The 16,291-nt window shown below is 46.3% G+C and overlaps 3 protein-coding genes across 3 annotated transcripts; all 3 read left to right on the forward strand.

The window, feature by feature from the left end:
• Nucleotides 1–4,022: 4,022 nt before the first annotated feature.
• Nucleotides 4,023–4,985, forward strand: LOC108644331 (taste receptor type 2 member 9-like). The gene has a single exon (XM_018088922.2). It carries the CDS (start codon nucleotides 4,023–4,025, stop codon nucleotides 4,983–4,985), a length of 963 nt encoding a protein of 320 aa, XP_017944411.2.
• A 4,198-nt stretch (nucleotides 4,986–9,183) lies between these two features.
• On the forward strand, nucleotides 9,184–10,131 carry LOC103755550 (taste receptor type 2 member 9). The gene has a single exon (XM_008921502.2). It carries the CDS (start codon nucleotides 9,184–9,186, stop codon nucleotides 10,129–10,131), a length of 948 nt encoding a protein of 315 aa, XP_008919750.2.
• Nucleotides 10,132–14,566: 4,435 nt separating this feature from the next.
• Nucleotides 14,567–15,520, forward strand: LOC108644347 (taste receptor type 2 member 9-like). The gene has a single exon (XM_029959057.1). It carries the CDS (start codon nucleotides 14,573–14,575, stop codon nucleotides 15,518–15,520), a length of 948 nt encoding a protein of 315 aa, XP_029814917.1. The 5' UTR covers nucleotides 14,567–14,572.
• The last annotated feature ends 771 nt before the right edge of the window (nucleotides 15,521–16,291 follow it).

Genomic DNA, 16,291 nt, shown 5'->3' on the forward strand with positions numbered 1-16,291 from the left:
ATAATGTACAGCATCAACTTTATATGTTTGATCTTGACTCTCATTTATTCAATGAAGAATGAAAATGCCATGATGCTTTTTGTATTCATGTATGTGTATGTTTTTCCGGGTGTTCATTCCCTTGTTCTGATTTTCAGCAATCCCAAACTGGAAAACACACTGCTAAAGATTCTGCTTTGTAGGAAGCCTTGCATGAGGTAGGAACTGCAAGAAAAGCTGGAGCCTTTGGAATATGTTGGTCTTTCCCTTAACGTCAACAGAGCAGTTAATCTCTAATGAAACCAGGTCATTTAATCTCTAAAGGAACTTTCCAGCTATAGGAGATGATACAGATGTTCTCTCTTTCTCATCTAATTTAAGGAAACTTCATTCATATTTATTGAACTAAATTATTGTGTGTTAAAAAAATTATTATTGTGATTTGATTTAGATAAACCTTTGAGTTCTATTATTGTAATTAACAAAGTCATTTAGCCATGACTGTAAGAAGGAGGCATAAATCCCTGAGATATGTGCTGAAGGGACCAATGTGTGCATGATAATCTGCTGAGGGGGTGATAGATTATCCAGCAGAGGCCCCTGACCTCTGCCTGAGCCAGGCAGATGATGGAGTGATACTAACACTGCTCTGCTCAGCCCTTGTGCAAAACTCGTTGCAATCAAAACTCTTGATAACCCTCATTTGTATATAAGATACCTGGTCCCTACCATTCAGGACTTCAGTATCACCACCACTTCTCCCAAAAGTATGAATTTGGCATTTGAAATCCTCCATGGCATAGGATGGCAATACGACCCCACTCTGTAGATGAGTCAATGGGATTGCTTCACTCTCTGCCCCAAAAGCAGGGATGCCTCTTTGGTAAGATTTGCTCCTCCAGCTCTGTCACATTGTGCCCTGGTGAAGTCGGGTTTCTAGGCTTAACTGATGGTAAAGCTTAATGAATTACCAATTGTTGTTCTTTTTTTTTTTAAAAAATATATTTGTGCTAATCCAGTAACTGCATTTATCAATGGCAATTCCAAACTTGTATTTCTGCAATAAAATGCACTATTTCTGAATCTGTGATCATCAAAGTTCTTACTTTCATTAACCTCAACCACACCCCAGGCCTTTGATCTCTGAGGACCAACAGAAATGCAAGGGAGTTTATCTTCTGCCAAACTCTTATGCTCTTAATGTGACAGAAAAATATGCAAAACGGATACATGGGCTGGATGCAAAAGAGCAATAATGACACTGCAAACCTAGCACAAATACTTTGGCATTTGCTGATTGAAAAGACTGAACTGAACAACAGGTTTAGTTGTGTTTTAGTTCATATTTCTTACTGCTGTGGCCCTGTTCTAGTGTAACATGATGAGCTGTATCACTGTCTGGCAGTGGCTGATAACTGATGTGTGAACATGTTGATCCCTGTCACTCTCCACAGGTGGTCACTGACACACAAACAGTGATGCAGGAATGGCCATGGGGGGCACAGGTGGGTGCAGAGCCCACTGCCCACACCAGACCTGAGGGTCCTCTCTGCTCCACTTCCTGTAAGAACAGGATTGCCCTGCTCTGTGTGACTGCTCTCCTGCTCTGCTTTTACTTGCAGTTGAGATTGACTCTTCTGCATGGAGTCTGGCTCAGTAGAACACCAGGGAAAGTGGGTTTTGTGCTGGATCAGGGGAGCAGTGAGAGGAGGAAGGAGTAGGGGAGAAAACTCATTATAAACAGACTGCAACCCCTACTCTGCTTTCCCTTGTGCTGTTGTGGGGGAGGAGGTGGAAAAGCTGGAAATGAATGAGTGAAGTTGAGCCTGGGTTGAATGGGGGGTGGACACAAGGGTTCTAGCTTTGTGTTTGTTCCTCATCATCCTACTCTATTTTCAATAGGCAGTAAATTTAAATAATTTTCCCCAAGACAAGTCAATTTTCTCCATGGCAATAATTGGTGAGTGATCTCCCTGCCTTTATCTCGACCCATGAGTTTTCCATCCTATTTTTCAGCCCTGCCCTGTCTATGGGTGAGTTTGAAGGAGCAGCTGGGGAGGGGCTGGCAGCTGCCCAAGGTCCAACCTCCACAGCAGGTCCTCTAAACATGAAATAGTTCCAGCATGAACTGAGCAGAACCTGAATTGGTCATTTCTCTCACCAGTTCAGGTCCTGAGGTAGATCTGAAAAATCTCATCTGGACACATCTCCCCACTGAAAGGCTTTGAAAGGACAGGCACCAACACACCTCCCTTCTCTCCCTCATGTTGCTTGTGCACTTCCTCCTTTAACAGGACAGTCCCAATTGATTTCACAACAAGACCCTGGAAGACCCATCTGATTCCCTACTTCCCATGCAACATCATTCCTCACAACCTCACATACCACAACACGCAGCAGGCAAAACCAGCATCTTGCCAATGTCAGCACCACACAAAACAAGGCAGCCCCAGCAAACCACACTGCAGATACCTTCTGCCATCTCCAGGAAAGCCCTGAGAACATGACACCCAGCACAGCATCACTGCCCTGTGCACCAGCCCCACTCAGCTGCACCTGGAGGGGACACGTTATGCACCAGCACAGCCACAGTGCACAGCCCACATGGAGAGATGCACTGATGTGCCCAGCCTGGGAAGCTGACCCAGAAGACATGGCACAGCTCAATGGGAGGGGCTGCCCAGTGCTGGCAGGGTATGGAAAACTGCTTTGGGTCACATTCCAAATTTTCATGATTGAAAAGTGAAACAGTTAGAAATGCCTTTGCCATGCAAGAGTGCTGATGAGCAGAGGGATAGCTTAGCAGTGATATTAATATAACAAAACTCAATAGTGAACGAAATAAAAGCGATCTGGAGAGCTGGACAAACTCTGCCTGTACCTAATGCAATTTATACAGGGCTACTTCTCAGACTGGAAGGGACTTTAAATATCAGCTGGTTCCAAACCCATCGACATGGTGGGATAGAAGAGTCAGGAAATTTCCCTCCTTAGCAGCTGTTTCTCAGAGCCTTCCTCTCCAGCTCTTCATGACATCAGCATACTTCTGTGAACACAGTAATCCAAATCTACACTCTCGATGATGTAGTTTAGAGCAGCATCACATACCAGTAAGAAAATGTCACTCTGACAGGATTTGTTCACAGAATCACAGAATATTCTGAGTTGGAAGGGATCAACAAGGATCATCGAGTCCAGCTCCTGGCCCTGCACTGGACCATCCCCAAGAATCACAGGATGTGCCTGACAGTATCATCTAAATGCTTCTGGAACTCTGTAGGGCTTGGTGCTGTGAGCACTTCCCTGGAGAGCCCATCCAGTGCCCAACTACCCTCTGGGTAAAAATCCTTTTTCTAATGTCCAATCTAAACCTGCCCTGACACAACTTCAGGTCATTCCCTCAGGCCCTGTCACTTGTCCCCACAGAGAAGACACCAGTGCCTTGTTCTCCTCTCACAAGGAAGTTATAAGTGCAGTGAGGTCTCCCCTCACTCTCTTCTCCAGCTGAACAGACCAAGTGACCTCAGTCACTCCTCATAAGGCTTCCCCTCAAGGCCCTTAACCATCTTCATGGACAGTCTCCAATGCCTTAATATCTATCTGATATTGTGGTGCCCAAAACTGCCCCAATATTGCATGTGAGACACTTCTCCCCAACTCTGTGGGAGCCCTATCGGTGACCAAGGGACAGAAGAATCCAGTCTTGAAACCCAACAGGGATCAAACAAGGGTCAGTCACAGAATCACAACCCTGTCCTCTGCACAAAACATCTCCACTCTTTGTGCCACCCAACACAGCCCTCCTTAACCAACATGCAAATCCTGCACACTGACACTGACACCAGGTAAGGGGATACCCAGCACATTTACATCCCTGCACCTGCCCTGCTCTCAAGACCAGCGGCACCAAAATCCCCCCCACCAGCAGCTCTATAAAGCTCCTCTTTCCACACCTGACACTCAGGCAACAGCAGACGCTGACCTGTGTTTGGCATTGGTGCAACAGCCCCTTGTCCAGCACAGCACTGCTCCCAGCTCCCAGGATGGAAGCTTGTCACCCTCCAGAGCAATCCAATGTCACCTCATATGCTGCCACAGCTGTGGTCATTGTCACCCTCGAGGCGTTGGCTGGCATGTGGATAAATGCTTTCATTGTTTCTGTGATTTGCATGGCCTGGATCAAGAGGAAAACCTTGAACTCTAATGAGAAGATCTTGCTGTTTCTGGGATCCTCCCAGTTTTGGTTTTTGTGCATTGCATGGTTATATTCCTTTCTCTCACTTATTTATCCCAATTACCTTTATGTTCACCCCATATTTCAGCTACTTGCTGGTGCTCGGAGCTTTTTTAATTGTTCCAACTTGTGGTTTTCTGCTTCTCTTTTTGTCTTTTATTGCATAAAAATTGCCAATTTCAGGAACAGCTTCTTCATCTACCTGAAAGTAAAAATTGACAGGATTGTGCCCTGTCTCTTGTTGGGGTCAGTGCTTTTCTGCCTGGTCATGGGAATCACTGTCTACAACATCATGGATAAAGCACTCAGTAACACCCTCAATTTCACCTGCCAAGGAAGGATTTGGAAATCAAGTATCAGAATAGATCAACATTTTTTTCCTTATTATTTTATCATTGGCTTTGGACATGCCACTTCCTTCACAGTAGTCATCTTGTCAGCCCTTCTCCTTCTCTTTTCCCTCTGGAGACACAAACGCAACATGCAGACCAACTCCATGAAGGACCTCAGCATGGATGCCCACATCAAAGCCATGAAATCCATTCTCTCCTTCTTCATAATGTACAGCATCAACTTTATATGTTTGATCTTGACTCTCATTTATGCAATGAAGAATGAAAATGACGTGATATTTTTAATTTTCCTAATTCAATACACTTTTCCAGGTCTTCATTCCCTTGTTCTGATTTTCAGTAATTCCAATCTGGAAAAGAGACTGCTAGGGATTCTGCCCTGTGGGAAGTGCAAAGTTTTCCTCAAGAGAGAACTGTAACAAAACCTGGAGCCCTTGCAAAATGCTGATATTTCTCTGTAGAAAACAAGTCAATTTATTTCTAACACAACACTCCCGGCAGTGTAGATGATAGAGGTGTTCATCTCTGGTGTTAAGAATATGTCATTAAAATTCTTTGAATTAATATTATTAGGAGTTGAATAAATTATTATCCTCATTTATTATGATAGTTCTTGGAGATGAATTGTTGCCAATAACAAAGTCATTTAGACCTTGTACTCATGGATTGGCTGCAATTCTGCAAACCTGCCATAAATGCTTTGGCATTTGTTGATTGTAACAACTGAACTAAACAACAGGTTTATTTCAATTTTGGTCTACATTTCTGTTCCAGTGTGATATGATGAGATGTCTCTGTCACTGGTTGATAACTGTGTAATATTAGGATCTCTATCACTGTCTGGCAGTGGTTGAGAACTGATGTGTGAACATGTTGATCCCTGTCACTCTCCACAGGTGGTCACTGACACACAAACAGTGATGCAGGAATGGCCATGGGGTGCACAGGTGGGTGCAGAGCCCACTGCTCACACCAGCCCTGTGTGACCTCTCTGCCCCATTTCCTGCCAGAACACAATTGCCCTGCTCTGTGTGACTGCTCTCCTGCTCTGCTTTCACTTGTTTGTGTGCATCGTGCAGCGTGGAATAAAGTCCTGCTTTCAACTGGCACTGACCCACAGGTAGATGTACGGGGGGCTCGGGCCAGGTGCTGGCAGCTGGGGGTGCATGGGGGTCTCAGTGAGGCAAGGGCAGGGCTGTGCAGGCTGTGCCAGGGAAAGGCAGATACGGGCACTCCAGTGGACAAAGCACAGGACACAGCTCAGCCCATCAGCAATGGTCGTGTCTCCTCTGTGAAAATATATTTCAGAAAGGGGAGAAATATGGCTGGGCAGTGTGGAGTGAAGAACAATGTGGGAAACAGTCCTGAAGCAAACAGGGACAGGGAAGGAAAAGGGGGCTTGCTCCAGGTGCCAGAGTGGACATCCCCTGCAGCCTATGGAGAGGACCATGGTGAGGCAGCTGTGCCTCTGCAGTCCACACAAGTCCAGGAAGCAGCTCAGGTCCTTCAACCCATGGATGACCACATGGCAGAGAAGGTGTGGTGTGTGTATCCTGAACAATTGCAGCCCATGCAGAGGCCACTCTGGAACCACCTTATCCTGAAGAACTGCAGCCCATGGCACGGACCCACGCTGGAGCAGGATAAAAGCGTGAGGAGGAAGGAGTGGAGACAGTTCAATAGGACCTGACTGTAGACCCCATTTTCTGTCCCCCTACATTGCTGTAGAGAGGAGGTAGAGACTCTGGGAATGAAGGAGTGAACTTGAGCCTGGAATGAATGGGGGGAAGAGGCAAAGAGTTTTAGTTTGTCTTTGTTCCTCATCACTTTATTTTCAAATGGCAATAAATGTAATTGTTTTTTCCCTAGTTGAGTCTGTTCTTTCAGTGACAGTAACTGGTGAGCAATATCCCTGTATTTATATTGACCCATGACTTTTTCAGTATTATTTTCCACCACACCTTTAGGGAAAGTGGGAGAGTGGTAGCAACTGTGTGTCTGACAGCTGCCCAAGGTCAACCTTCCACAGCAGGGTATCTGTACATGAAATAGTTGAGCAATACGTTCAATGCAGACAGCTCAGTGTGCAGCTACAGTGAGAGCTGCAGGTTGTGCTCTGGGCGGCAGGAAATGGCAGGAGCCCCAGGCATGGAGCCAAGATCCCAGGCTATCATGTGCATGCCCTGGAAGGCTGCAAAAATGCATGAACAGCCCTTCAGTGAAGCAATTTTTCCCAATATCCAAGGTAAATCCCCATGGTTCATCTGGACTTTGTTGCCTCTGAGAGAACACACTTAGCAACAACGCCCTTTCAGGCAGTTGCAGAGAGCAGTAAAGTCCCCCCTGCACCTCCCTTTCTCCAGGCTGAGCCCCTCCAGCTCTCTCAGCTGCTCCTCATCACATTTGTGCTCCAGACACTTCCCCAGCTCCATTGCCCTTCTCTGGACTCGTTCCAGCATCTCAATGTTTTTCTTGTCATGAGGGGCCCAAAACTGAACTCAGGATTTGAGCTGAGGCCTCACCAGTGCCCAGCACCAGGTCCCTGCCCTGCTCCTGCTACCACACTATTGCTGACACAGACCAGGTGCCATTGGCCTTCTTGGCCACCTGGGCACACGCTGCCTCATGTTCAGCCGCTGCCAAACAGCACCCTCAGGGCCTTTTGCACCACACAGCTTGCCAACCACTCTGCCCCAGCCTGGAGTGCTGCAGGGGGTTGTTGGGACCCAACTGCAGGACCCTGCACTTGGCCTTTTCAAACCAAACTCTTCATTGTCCTCAGTCAATTGATCCAGCCTCTCCACATCCCTTTTGCTCAGCCTTCCTACCCTCCCACACACCAACACTACCACACCACTTGGTATCTCCTAAGGGTGAACTCGATCCCCTCGTCCAGGTCATTGATAAAGATGTTACACAGAGCTGGCCCCAAAACTGAGCAATGGGAAACACCACTGCTGATTGGCCACCAGCTGGATGCATCTCCATTCACCACCACTCTGGGCCCAACCATCCAGAGACTTTCTTCCCCACTGAACAGGGCACCTCTCCAAGGTACAACACACCAGAGCAGAAAGCACAGAACGGGTCCAGCCAGGGAAAGAAAATTCTCAGTGCCCTTGGGTGGATCTCATCTGGCATCACAGACTTGGGAGTGTGTAGGTGGCACAGCAGCTGCCCCCTGGTTTACGGGGACTTCCTTCTGCTCCTTGTCTCTGTCTTCCAGCTCAGGCTGTTCAGTTCCCTGAGGACAACTGCTCTGACTGTTGTTAAAGACTGAGGCAAAGAAGGCATTAAGTACCTCAGCTTTCTCATCCTTTCTGGCAATGTTTCCCCTCACTTCAAATAAAGGATGCGGATTTTCCGAGGCCCTCCTTTGCTTGCTGGTGGACTTGTAAAAACAATTCCTGTGATCCCTTATGGCAATGGCCAAATTAATTCTAGTTGGACCCACCAGCAACATTATCAACTATCAAAAGAAACTATAGTTTTGCATGACTGCATCCAAACCAATGACATTGATGTTTTCTTGGCAATACAGAAAATAAAGGGTGCTGAAGATCTAACTAGAACTTGTATGAAAAGCCTACAAACTGTCTGAATGGATTTCAAGGGAACGTGTGGCAGGCACCATGTTTTGCTGTTGAGATGATCACCAGGCCTTCTATAAAAAGCTTTCCATGTGTCAGTGCTCTATCAAGGCCCTTCACAAAAACATGCAAACAGGAGCATGTGATAAGAATATTGTCGTGATACAGTGGTTGCATTTCTGTCCCCCAGAAAACAAGAACATCATCATTCTGAAAAGAGAAAATGCTCATCATTCATTTCTTGTAGCACTAGAGCTATTTTCTGTGATTAGAATTGTCCTTGGTTACATCATCAGTCAAGATCTTGTTGGTACCTGTGGTCCCAGTGTGCAAGGTCCTGTATTAACCCAGAGTTCAAGGGCACTCAATGCACCTTGTGATCAATTTTACCCTTTTCCTCCATATGCTTAAACCTAACCCTGGAAAAAAAGATCCAGCTTTCCTTTCAGTCCCACCTCACTTTTTTGCTATTCACTTAATCTTCAGGAATTACCATGGGGAAAAGTCACATAGATTTCAATGCCTGTGAAGGATTAAAAGGAATTCCAGTTATAGCAGCTCACATAAAATTTGTAGTTCCTGGACCCTTGGAAAAAAGAGTACAGTGACTCTCCTGACTGTGCTCTGCTGAGAGCACACCCTGCTCACCAAGAGCGTTGCTGGTGGCCAAAAGACAGAACCCAGATCCTGAATCCTCACAGGGATCAAACGTGTCACCCACAAAATCACAACCCTGTCCTCTGCACAAAAACATCTCCACTCTCTGTGCCACCCAACACAGCCCTCCTGAACCAACATGCAAATCCTGCACACTGACACTGACACCAGGTAAGGGGATACCCAGCACATTTACATCCCTGCACCTGCCCTGCTCTCAAGACAAGCGCCACCAAAATCCACCCCACCAGCAGCTCTATAAAGCTCCTCTTTCCACACCTGACACTCAGGCAACAGCAGACGCTGACCTGTGCTTGGCATTGGTGCAACAACCCCCTTGTCCAGCACAGCACTGCTCCCAGCTCCCAGGATGGAAGCTTGCCTCTCTCCAGAGCAATTCAATGTCACTGCATACGGTGCCACAGTTGTGGCCGTTGTCACCCTCGAGGCGTTGGTTGGCATGTGGATAAATGCTTTCATTGTTTCTGTGATTTGCATGGCCTGGATCAAAAGGAAAACCTTGAACTCTAATGAGAAGATCTTGTTGGTTTTGGGATGCTCCCGGTTTTGGTTTTTGTGCATCTCATGGGTACATTCCTTTCTCTCAAAAATTTACACCAATTATCTTCATGTTCATCCCTTACTTGAACTTCTTGGGAGTGTTCAGAGCTTTCTCAATTGTTCCAACTTTTGGGTTTCAGCCTGTCTTTGTGTCTTTTATTGCATAAAAATTGCCAATTTCAGGAACACCTTCTTCATCTACCTGAAAGTAAAAATTGACAGGATGGTGCCCTGGCTCTTGCTGGGGTCAGTGCTTTTCTCCCTGGTTATCGGAATCATTGTCTACGATACCATTGATAAAGCTTTCTGTAAAAACCTCAATTTCACCAGTAAAGGAAGGATCTGGAAAGCAAGTATCAGCAGAGAAGAACGTTTTTTCCCCCGTTATTTTATCATTGGTTCTGGATATGCTATTTCATTCACAGCAGTCATCTTGTCAGCCCTTCTCCTTCTCTTTTCCCTCTGGAGACACAAACGCAACATGCAGTCAAACTCTATGAAGGACCTTAGCATGGATGCCCACATCAAAGCCATGAAATCCATTCTCTCCTTCTTCATAATGTACAGCATCAACTTTATATGTCTGATCTTGACAATAATTTATACTGCTAAGAATGAAAATGCCATGATGTTTCTTGTATTCACGTATCTGTATGCCTTTCCAGGTGTTCATTCCCTTATTCTGATTTTCAGCAATCCCAAACTGGAAAACACACTGCTAAGGATTCTGCTTTGTAGGAAGCTTTGCATGAGGTAGGAACAGCAAGAAAAGCTGGAGCCTTTGGAAAATGTTGATCTTTCCCTTAAGATCAACAGAGCAGTTAATCTCTAATGAAACCAGGTCATTTAATCTCTAAAGGAACTTTCCAGCTAAAGGAGATGATACAGATGTTCACTCTTCCGGATCTAACTAAAGAAAACTTCATTCAAATTTATTGAATTAAATTATCATGTGTTAAAAATGTATTATTCTCATTTGATTTAGATAAACCTTTGAGTTCTATTATTGTTATTAACAAAGTCATTTAGCCGTGATTGTAGGAATGAGGCATAAATCCCTGAGATATGTGGTGGAGGAATCAATGTGTGCATGATAATCTGCTGAGGGGGTGATAGATTATCCAGCAGAGGCCCCTGACCTCTCTCTGAGCCAGGCAGATGATGGAGTGATACTAACACTGCTCTGTTCAGCCCTTGTGCAAGGCTCTTTCTAATCAAAACTCTTGATAACCCTCATTTGTATATAAGATGCCTGGTCCCTACCATTCAGGACTTGACTCTCACCTCCACTTCTCCCAAAAGTATGAATTTGGCATTTGAAATCCTCCATGGCAGAGGATGCCAATACGACCCCACTCTGTAGATGAGTCAGTGGGATTGCTTCACTCTCTGCCCCAAAAGCAGGGATGCCTCTGGTAAGATTTGCTCCTCCAGCTCTGTCACATTGTGCCCTAGTGAAGTCGGGTTTCTAGGCTTAACTGATGGTAAAGCTTAATGAATTACCAATTGTTGTTCTTTTTGTGGTTTTTTTTAAATATATTTGTGCTAATCCAGTAACTGCATTTATCAATGGCAATTCCAAACTTGTATTTCTGCAATAAAATGCACTATTTCTGTGATCATCAAAGTTCTTACTTTCATTAACCTCAGCCACACCCCAGGCCTTTGATCTCTGAGGACCAACAGAAATGCAAGGGAGTTTATCTTCTGCCAAACTCTTATGCTCTTAATGTGACAGAAAAATATGCAAAACTGATACATGGGCTGGATGCAAAAGAGCAATAATGACACTGCAAATCTACCAGAAATACTTTGGCATTTGCTGATTGAAAAGACTGAACTGAACAACAGGTTTAGTTGTGTTTTAGTTCATATTTCTTACCCTGTGGCCCTGTTCTAGTGTAACATGATGAGCTGTATCACTGTCTGGCAGTGGTTGATAACTGATGTGTGAACATGTTGATCCCTGTCACTCTCCACAGGTGGTCACTGACACACAAACAGTGATGCAGGAATGGCCATGGGGGGCACACGTGGGTGCAGAGCCCACTGCCCACACCAGCCCTGTGTGACCTCTCTGCCCCATTTCCTGCCAGAACACGATTGCCCTGCTCTGTGTGACTGCTCTCCTGCTCTGCTTTCACTTGTTTGTGTGCATCGTGCAGCGTGGAATAAAGTCCTGCTTTCAACTGGCACTGACCCACGGGCAGATGTACGGGGGGCTCGGGCCAGGTGCTGGCAGCTGGGGGTGCATGGGGGTCTCAGTGAGGCAAGGGCAGGGCTGTGCAGGCTGTGCCAGGGAAAGGCAGATACGGGCACTCCAGTGGACAAAGCACAGGACACAGCTCAGCCCATCAGCAATGGTCGTGTCTCCTCTGTGAAAATATATTTCAGAAAGGGGAGAAATATGGCTGGGCAGTGTGGAGTGAAGAACAATGTGGGAAACAGTCCTGAAGCAAACAGGGACAGGGAAGGAAGAGGGGGGGTTGCTCCAGGTGCCAGAGTGGACATTCCCCTGCAGCCTATGGAGAGGACCATGGTGAGGCAGCTGTGCCCCTGCAGTCCACACAAGTCCATGAAGAAGCTGAGATCCTTCAGCCCATGGATGACCCCATGGCAGAGAAGGTGTGGTGGGTGTATCCTGAACGATTGCAGCCCATGCAGAGGCCACTCTGGAACCACCTTATCCTGAAGAACTGCAGCCCACGCTGGAGCAGGAGAAGAGCGGGAGGAGGCCGGATTAGAGATAGCTCAATAGGACCTGACTGCAGACCCCATTTTCTGTCCCCCTGCATTGCTGTAGGAGAGGAGGTAGAGACTCTGGGAATGAAGGAGTGAACTTGAGCCTGGAATGAATGGGGGGAAGAGGCAAAGGGTTCTAGTTTAGTCTTTGTTTCTCACCACTTTATTTTCAAATAAATGTAATTGTTTTTTCCCTAGTTGAGTCTGTTCTTTCGGTGACAGTAACTGGTGAGCAATATCCCTGTATTTATATCGACCCATGACTATTTCAATCTTATTTTTCACCACCCCTTTATGCAAAGTGGTAGAGTAGGAGCAACTGGGTAGGTGTCTGACAGCTGCCCAAGGTCAACCCTCCACAGCAGGGTATCTGTACATGAAATAGTTGAGGAATATGTTCAGCGCAGACAGCTCAGTGTGCAGCTACAGTGAGAGCTGCAGCTTGTGCTCTGGGTGGCAGGAAATGGCAGGAGCCCCAGGCATGGAGCCAAGACCCCAGGCTATCATGTGCATGCACTGGACGACTGCAAAAATGCCTGAACAGCCCTTCAGTGAAGCAATTTTTCCCAATATCCAAGGTAAATCCCCATGGTTCATCTGGACTTTGTTGCTTCCTGTTCTGTCCTTGCGGCCTGAGAGAACACACTTGGCTACAGCGTCCTTTCAGGCAGATCCAGAGAGCAATAAAGTCCCCCCTGCACCTCCCTTTCTCCAGGCTGAGCCCCTCCAGATCTCTCAGCTGCTCCTCATCACATTTGTGCTCCTGACCCTTCCCCAGCTCCATTGCCCTTCTCTGGACTCGCTCCAGCATCTCAATGTTTTTCTTGTCATGAGGGGCCCAAAACTGAACTCAGGATTTGAGCTGAGGCCTCACCAGTGCCCAGCACAGGGGGACGGTCCCTGCCCTGCTCCTGCTGCCACACTGTTGCTGACACAGACCAGGTGCCATTGGCCTTCTTGGCCACCTGGGCACACTCTGCCTCGTGTTCAGCCACTGCCAACCAGCACCCCCAGGGCCTTTTGCAACAGGCAGCTTGCCAACCACTCTGCCCCAGCCTGGAGTGCTGCAGGGGGTTGTTGGGACCCAACTGCAGGACCCTGTACTTGGCCTTGTCAGACCTCACGCTCTATTGGCCTCAGTCAATTGATCCAGCCTCTCCACATCCCTTTTGCTCAGCCTTCCTTCCCTCCCACACACCAACAGTCCCACAACTCTTGGTATCTCCTAAGGGTGAACTCGATCCCCTCGTCCAGGTCATTGATAAAGATGTTAAACAGAGCTGGCCCCAAAACTGAGCAATGGGAAACACCACTGCTGATTGGCCACCAGCTGGATGCATCTCCATTCACCACCACTCTGGGCCCAACCATCCAGACAGTTTCTTACCCACTGAACAGGGCACCTCTCCAAGGTACAACACACCAGAGCAGAAAGCACAGAATGGGCCAAGCCGGGGAAAGAAACTTCTCAGTGCCCTTGGGTGGATCTCATGTGGCATCACAGACTTGGGAGTGTGTAGGGGCACAGCAGCTGCCCCCTGGTTTGTGGGGACTTCTTTCTGCTCCTTGTCTCTGTCTTCCAGCTCAGGTTGTTCAGTACCCTGAGGACAACTGCCCTGACTGTTGTTAAAGACTGAGGCAAAGAAGGCATTAAGTATCTCAGCCTTCTCCTCATCCTTTCTGGCAATGTTTCCGCTCACATCCAATAAAGGATGCAGATTTTCCGGGGCCCTCCTTTGCTTGCTGGTGGACTTGTAAAAACAATTCCTTTAATCCCTTATGGCAATAACCAAATTAATTTCAGGATGAATTTTACCCTTTTCCTGCATATGCTTAAACCTGACCCCCGAAAAAAAAGATCCAGCTTTCCTTTCAATGCCTCCTCACTTTGTGCTCTTCACTTTATCCCCAGGCATTACCATGGGGAAAAGTCACATGGATTTCAATGCCTGTGAAGGATTAAAAGGAATTCCAGTTACAGCAGCTCACATAAAATTTGTAGTTCCTGGACTCTTGGATAAAAGAGCACAGTGACTCCCCTGACTGTGCTCTGCTGAGAGCACACCCTGCTCACCAAGAGCATCACTGGTGGGCAGGGGACAGAAGAACCCAGATCCCAAAACCTCACAGGGATCAAACATGTGTCACCCACAAAATCACAACCCTGTCCTCTGCACAAAAACATCTCCACTCTCTGTGCCACCCAACACAGCCCTCCTGAACCAACATGCAAATCCTGCACACTGACACTGACACCAGGTAAGGGGATACCCAGCACATTTACATCCCTGCACCTGCCCTGCTCTCAAGACAAGCGCCACCAAAATCCCCCCCCCAGCAGCTCTATAAAGCTCCTCTTTCCACACCTGACACTCAGGCAACAGCAGACGCTGACCTGTGTTTGGTATTGGTGCAACAGCCCCTTGTCCAGCACAGCACTGCTCCCAGCTCCCAGGATGGAAGCTTGCCTCTCTCCAGAGCAATTCAATGTCACTTCATACGCTGCCACAGCTGTGGCCGTTGTCACCTTTGAGACATTTGCTGGCATGTGGATAAATGCTTTCATTGTTTCTGTGATTTGCATGGCCTGGATCAAAAGGAAAACCTTGAACTCTAATGAGAAGATCTTGACGGCTTTGGGGTGCTCCAGGTTTTGGTTTTTGTGCATCTCTTGGGTATATTTCTTTCTCTCACTAATTTATCCAAATTATCTTCATGTTCATCCCATATTTGAACTTGTTGGGAGTGTTCAGAGCTTTCTAAATTTTTCCAACTTGTGGGTTTCAGCCTGTCTTTGTGTCTTTTATTGCATAAAAATTGCCAATTTCAGGAACACCTTCTTCATCTACCTGAAAGTAAAAATTGACAGGATGGTGCCCTGCCTCTTGCTGGGGTCAGTGCTTTTCTCCCTGGTTATCGGAATCATTGTCTACGATACCATTGATAAAGTTTTCTGTAAAAACCTCAATTTCACCAGTAAGGGAAGGATCTGGAAAGCAAGTATCAGCACAGAAGAACATTTTTTCCCCCATTATTTTATCATTGGTTCTGGATATGCTATTTCATTCACAGCAGTCATCTTGTCAGCCCTTCTCCTTCTCTTTTCCCTCTGGAGACACAAACACAACATGCAGACAAACTCCATGAAGGACCTCAGCATGGATGCCCACATCAAAGCCATGAAATCCATTCTCTCCTTCTTCATAATGTACAGCATCAACTTTATATGTTTGATCTTGACTCTCATTTATTCAATGAAGAATGAAAATGCCATGATGCTTTTTGTATTCATGTATGTGTATGCTTTTCCGGGTGTTCATTCCCTTGTTCTGATTTTCAGCAATCCCAAACTGGAAAACACACTGCTAAAGATTCTGCTTTGTAGGAAGCCTTGCATGAGGTAGGAACTACAAGAAAAGCTGGAGCCTTTGGAATATGTTGATCTTTCCCTTAACGTCAACAGAGCAGTTAATCTCTAATGAAACCAGGTCATTTAATCTCTAAAGGAACTTTCCAGCTATAGGAGATGATACAGATGTTCTCTCTTTCTCATCTAATTTAAGGAAACTTCATTCATATTTACTGAACTAAATTATTGTGTGTTAAAAAAATTATTATTGTGATTTGATTTAGATAAACCTTTGAGTTCTATTATTGTAATTAACAAAGTCATTTAGCCCTGACTGTAAGAAGGAGGCATAAATCCCTGAGATATGTGCTGAAGGGACCAATGTGTGCATGATAATCTGCTGAGGGGGTGATAGATTATCCAGCAGAGGCCCCTGACCTCTGCCTGAGCCAGGCAGATGATGGAGTGATATTAACACTGCTCTGTTCAGCCCTTGTGCAAAACTTGTTGCAATCAAAACTCTTGATAACCCTCATTTGTATATAAGATGCCTGGTCCCTACCATTCAGGACTTCAGTATCACCACCACTTCTCCCAAAAGTATGAATTTGGCATTTGAAATCCTCCATGGCATAGGATGGCAATACGACCCCACTCTGTAGATGGGTCAATGGGATTGCTTCACTCTCTGCCCCAAAAGCAGGGATGCCTCTTTGGTAAGATTTGCTCCTCCAGCTCTGTCACATTGTGCCCTGGTGAAGTCGGGTTTCTAGGCTTAACTGATGGTAAAGCTTAATGAATTACCAATTGTTGTTCTTTTTTTTTT

This window comes from Manacus vitellinus, unplaced genomic scaffold (assembly GCF_001715985.3).
Source record: "Manacus vitellinus isolate BGI_N305 unplaced genomic scaffold, ASM171598v3 ctg7180002435027_pilon, whole genome shotgun sequence".
NCBI classification, from domain to species: Eukaryota; Metazoa; Chordata; class Aves; order Passeriformes; family Pipridae; genus Manacus; species Manacus vitellinus.

Coding starts and splice junctions, on each gene's coding strand:
- LOC108644347 (XM_029959057.1), top strand. CDS start 14,573: ATGGAAGCTTGCCTCTCTCCAGAGCAATTCAATGTCACTTCATACGCT.
- LOC108644331 (XM_018088922.2), top strand. CDS start 4,023: ATGGAAGCTTGTCACCCTCCAGAGCAATCCAATGTCACCTCATATGCT.
- LOC103755550 (XM_008921502.2), top strand. CDS start 9,184: ATGGAAGCTTGCCTCTCTCCAGAGCAATTCAATGTCACTGCATACGGT.